This window comes from Cebus imitator, unplaced genomic scaffold (genome assembly GCF_001604975.1).
Source record: "Cebus imitator isolate Cc_AM_T3 unplaced genomic scaffold, Cebus_imitator-1.0 Scaffold234, whole genome shotgun sequence".
Classification (NCBI taxonomy): Eukaryota; Metazoa; Chordata; class Mammalia; order Primates; family Cebidae; genus Cebus; species Cebus imitator.
In genome coordinates, this window is record NW_016107549.1 from 2,445,090 (window position 1) to 2,449,885 (window position 4,796).

At 50.5% G+C, this 4,796-nt stretch overlaps 1 protein-coding gene across 1 annotated transcript in view; it reads left to right on the forward strand.

Annotated features, from left to right (window-relative positions):
* Positions 1 to 832: 832 nt before the first annotated feature.
* Positions 833 to 4,796, forward strand: part of LOC108282075 (zinc finger protein 878) — a 10,812-nt gene continuing 6,848 nt past the window's right edge. The window contains exon 1 of the mRNA XM_017497849.2: positions 833 to 1,033. Within this exon, the coding sequence (XP_017353338.1) occupies positions 1,031 to 1,033 (3 nt within the window). The 5' untranslated portion in view covers positions 833 to 1,030. The remainder of the gene's footprint in view (positions 1,034 to 4,796) is intronic.

The following is a 4,796-nucleotide window of genomic DNA, read 5'->3' on the forward strand; positions in this document are numbered from 1 at the left end:
TGTCAAACTCTCTCACTCTTTTTTTTTTTTTTGAGAAAGAGTCTTGCTCTGTAGCCAGGCTGGAGTGCAGTGGCGCAATCTTGGCTCAATGCAACCTCTGCCTCCTGGGTCCAAGCGATTCTCCTGCCTCAGACTACAGGCGTGCACCAACATGCCCAGTTAATTTTTGTATTTTCAGTAGAGACTGGGTTTCACCACGTTGGCCAGGATGGTCTTGATCTCTTGACCTCGTGATCCGCCCGCCTCACCCTCCCAAAGTGCTGGGATTACAGGCGTAAACCACCGCGCCAGGCCTAAAATATGTCAAACTCTCAATAGCTTTTAGATAAGGGAAAGGAAAAGAAGAGGGGAGGGGATACTGCTTCATTAACGGAGATTCTCTACAGATGCAAATTTCCCTCTCAAAAGACAGTTTTGCAAGGCCACCTTTTTTTGCTGGCCAAGCAGCAGCCATTTCAAAATCGTCAAAGAAATATATTTTGGCAGGGCAGTATTTTTGGACAAAATATTTTAATGTCTTTCGCTTTTTTTGGACACTGAGTCTGGAATTCCCTGTACCGTTACGTCCTGTGCAGGATGAAGGAGCAGGGACAGCCCACGGAGTGAGGAAGATGACAATGCCCCGTCTACCAATTCGGAGCAAGTTTGGCGGAAAGCAAATATTCAAAGAAAAGGAGGCAGAGAGGGAACTGACCTTGGAAAGTGTGGCCAGAAGCAGCTACTTTGGCTCTGCAGGTCCAGATCACCCAGGGCTTCTGCTGTCACTCAGGGAAGGGGGCGAGGTCTAGACCCTTATCCAATCAGCGGCGCTGGGGCGGGGCCCTGCCAACTGTCCTCCGGGGAAGGGGAGGTTGCATTCCTGCTCTCTTCACTCCTGGGGTTGCTCGCGCCAATTGAGGTCTGGGGCTTTACTGCCCCGAGAGGGACCAGTTACTTCACCTATAGGTGCTGTCGCTCTGTCGACTGCACTGTGACCTGCACTGTTCGCGGGACCTTTAGAGAGGATAACGGGATACCTGGAAGCCAGGAAATGGTGAGCATGCAGGGCTGGGGGTTCCAAGGCGATAGGAGGGCTGGGTGCAACCGAGTGGAAACCGCTATGGCGGGGCTCGGGCCTCCCTGCGGCGACTCTGGGGTCTGGACACAGTCCCTCTGGCGCAGCTCCGCACTCGGTCCCTTCGGCCGCTGGGTGGGGCTGGGCCGGCAGCCGGGACCCCGGGCGTCCTGTCCCGTCCCTGCGCGGCGACTACGGTCCCCGTCCCGGCCCCGGAGCCTTCTCTGTGCAGCTCCGCGCCCGCAGCCCCGCGTCTCCCCAGATTGTGCGGGGACCACGGGATCCCTCCTCATGGAGGGATCCTGCCTCGGGTGTGGGTTTCGTGTGGGAGGAGCGGTGTGCTGTGGGGTCCCCAGTTCGTTTTTTTCTAAAGTTAAAAATTAAACTGAGGCACAGTTAAAAATTAGAGTTTAGCCGGGCGCGGTGGCTCAAGCCTGTAATCCCAGCACTTTGGGAGGCCGAGGCGGGTGGATCACGAGGTCAAGAGATCGAGACCATGCTGGTCAACATGGTGAAACCCCGTCTCTACTAAAAATACAAAAAATTAGCTGGGCATGGTGGCGCGTGCCTGTAATCCCAGCTACTCAGGAGGCTGAGGCAGGAGAATTGCCTGAACCCAGGAGGCGGAGGTTGCGGTGAGCCGAGATCGCGCCATTGCACTCCAGCCTGGGTAACAAGAGCGAAACTCCGTCTCAAAAAAAAAAAAATTAGAGTTTATTAGGGCCGGGTGCGGTGGCTCACGTCTGTAATCCCAACATTTTGGGAGACCCAGGCGGTGGATCGCCTGAGGTCAGGAGTTCGAGACCAGCCTGCCCAACATATAGCTAAAAATACAAAAAATTAGCTGGGCGTGGTAGCATATGCCTTTATTCCCAGCTACTCAGGAGGCTGAGGCAGGAGAATCGCTTGAACCCTGAGGCAGAGGTTTCATTGAGCAAGATTGCACCACTGCACTCCAGCCTGGGCGACAGAGCAAACTCTGTCAAAAAAAATTAGAGTTTATTTTAGCAAACAGCGATTAATGAATGAGAAACACCCAGTCCTGGCTTGTGGTTTGGTAACGGAAAAACCCAAACTGTGTAACATAAGTTTCTTCTGAGCTGAATAGGAGAGACCTCGGCTGTGGGAAACACAACCCCACCAAGCCTAGAGTAAGAGGTCCCGAGACTGCCCATGACAGTTTGGTTTTATTCATTACAGGGAGACAGGAATTGCGGGAAAATGATGAATCAGTGCCTGGAAGGTTTAAGTTCCTTTGGCTGAAAGGCGGGACACAGGAAAGCGGGGTTAGAATGCACAGGTGGTGGAGGGGTTCTGTAGGTGGCATTTGGTTGAGAGTGTGAAGCTTTGTCTAAGATTTGGAGGTGGTAGGAGGGAGGGCTGTTATCTGCCAAGTGATTTCATCCCAGTCCCCGCCCCCGTCCCCAAATACCTGTTTTACCAGATTTTATTATTATTATTAAGATGGGGTTTCACCATGTTGGTCAGGCTGGTCTTGAACTCTCGACCTCAGGTGATCCGCCCGTCTTGGCCTCCAAAGTGCTTGCATTACAGGCGTGAGCCACCACCCCCGGCCTTATTTTTTCTTTTTTTTGTTTTTGAGACGGAGTTTCGCTCCTGTTACTCAGGCTGGAGTGCAATGGCGCGATCTCCGCTCACGCAACCTCCGCCTCCTGGGTTCAGGCAATTCTCCTGCCTCAGCCTCCTGAGTAGCTGGGATTACAGGCACGTGCCACCATGCCCAGCTAATTTTTTGTATTTTTGGTAGAGACGGGGTTTCACCATGTTGACCAGGATGGTCTCGATCTCTTGACCTCGTGATCCACCCGCCTTGGCCTCCCAAAGTGCTGGGATTACAGGCTTGAGCCACCGCGCCCGGCCCTGTTTTTTCTTTGAGATGAAGTCTTGCACTGTCGCCAAGGCTTGAATGCAGTGGCGAGATCTCGGCTTACTGCAACCTCTGCCTCCCGGGTTCAAGCGATTCTCCTGCCTCAGCCTCCTGAGCTTGGATTACAGGCACGTGCCACGACACCCGGCATTTATTTATTTATTTTTTGGGGGGTCTATTTTTAGTAGAGACGGCATCCCACCATGTTGGTCAGGCTGGTCTCAATCTCCTGACCTCGTAATCTGCCCAAGTTTAGGATTTTATTTCTAGTTCACTGGTTGAAGAATAGGCTTTTATTATAAGGTGCTTGAGGAGCCAAACTGGATACAGACTTCATTGGGTATAGTGATGCAATAACCTTATTTAGACTTGCCAATCTTAAATAATTCAGAAGATCAAATTAGAGATTATTCAATCTGAGATAGATTATTAAAATCTGAGAATGGACATTCAGAAAAACAGACTATACAAAAATGGGCTCCGTCTAGGCCAGGCGCGGTGGCTCACGCCTGTAATCAGAGCACTTCAGGAGGCTGAGGTGGGTAGATATCCTGAGGTCAGGGGTTCTAGACCAGACTGCTTGTCTCTACTAAAAACAAAAAAATTAGCAGGGACCGGGTGTGGTGGTTTATGCCTGTAATCTCAGCACTCTGAGAAGCCGAGGCGGGTCACGAGGTCAGGAGCTCAAGAGCAGCCTGGCCAACATGGTGAAACCCAGTCCTTACTAAAAATACAAAAATTAGCCAGGCATGGTGGTACGCACCTGTAATCCCACCTACTCAGGATGCTGAGGCAGGAGAATTGCTTGAACCCGGAAGGCAGAGGTTGCAATGGGGCTAGACCACACCACTGCACTCCAGCCTGGGCAACAGAGCAAGACTCAGTCTAAGGAAAACAAAACAAAACCTAGCAAGGCGTGATGGCGGGCACCTGTAATCCCAGCTACTGGGGAGGCCAAGGCAGGAGAATTGCTTGGACCCGGGAGGTGGAGGTTGCAGCAAGCCAAAATCCCACCATTGCACTCCAGCCTGGGTGACGAGAGCGAAACTCCATCTCAAAAAAAAAAAAAAGTCATGGGCTCAGTTTTAAAATCTTGGCTGGGTGCAGTTCCTCATGCCTGTAATTTCAGCACTTTGGCAGAGGCAGGAGTATCCCTTGAGGCCAGGAGTTGGAGACCAGCTTTGAAAACATGGCAAAACGCTGTCTCTAGAAAAGAAAAATTTTTTTAAATTAGCCAGGCATTGTAGCACCTGGCTGTAGTCCCAGCTACTGGGAGGCTGAGGTAGGAGGATCCCTTGAGCCTAGGAGTTAGAGTCTGCAGTGAGTGAATACCCTACTGCAGTCCAGCCATGGTGAAAGAATGAAAAAAAGAAAGTTATATATCAAAAAAGAAAGTTAAGTTCCTTCTTATATAGGCAAAAAAACCAAATTTAATTAGTACAACTTAATTAATTGTACAATTTGATACAACTAATTGGTACAATACATTAATTATACAATTTAATTGGTTACAGTTTTTTTTTTTGGTTTTGTGGTTTTGTTTTTTTGAGACAGAGTCTCGCTTTTTCACCCAGGCTAGAGTGCCATTGGAGTGATCTTGGCTCACTGCAACCTCTGCTTCCTGGGTTCGAGCAATTCTCCCACCTCAGCCTCCTGAATAGCTGGGATTACAGATGCCCACCATCACGCCTGGCTAATTTTTGCACTTTTAGTAGAGACAGGGTTTTGCCATGTTGGTCAGGCTGGTCTTGAACTCCTGACCTTGTGATCTGCCGGCCTCAGCCTCCCAAATGCTGGGATTTCAGGCGTGAGCTGCCTCGCCGGACCACCTTATGCTAGCTTTGGATTTTCTTT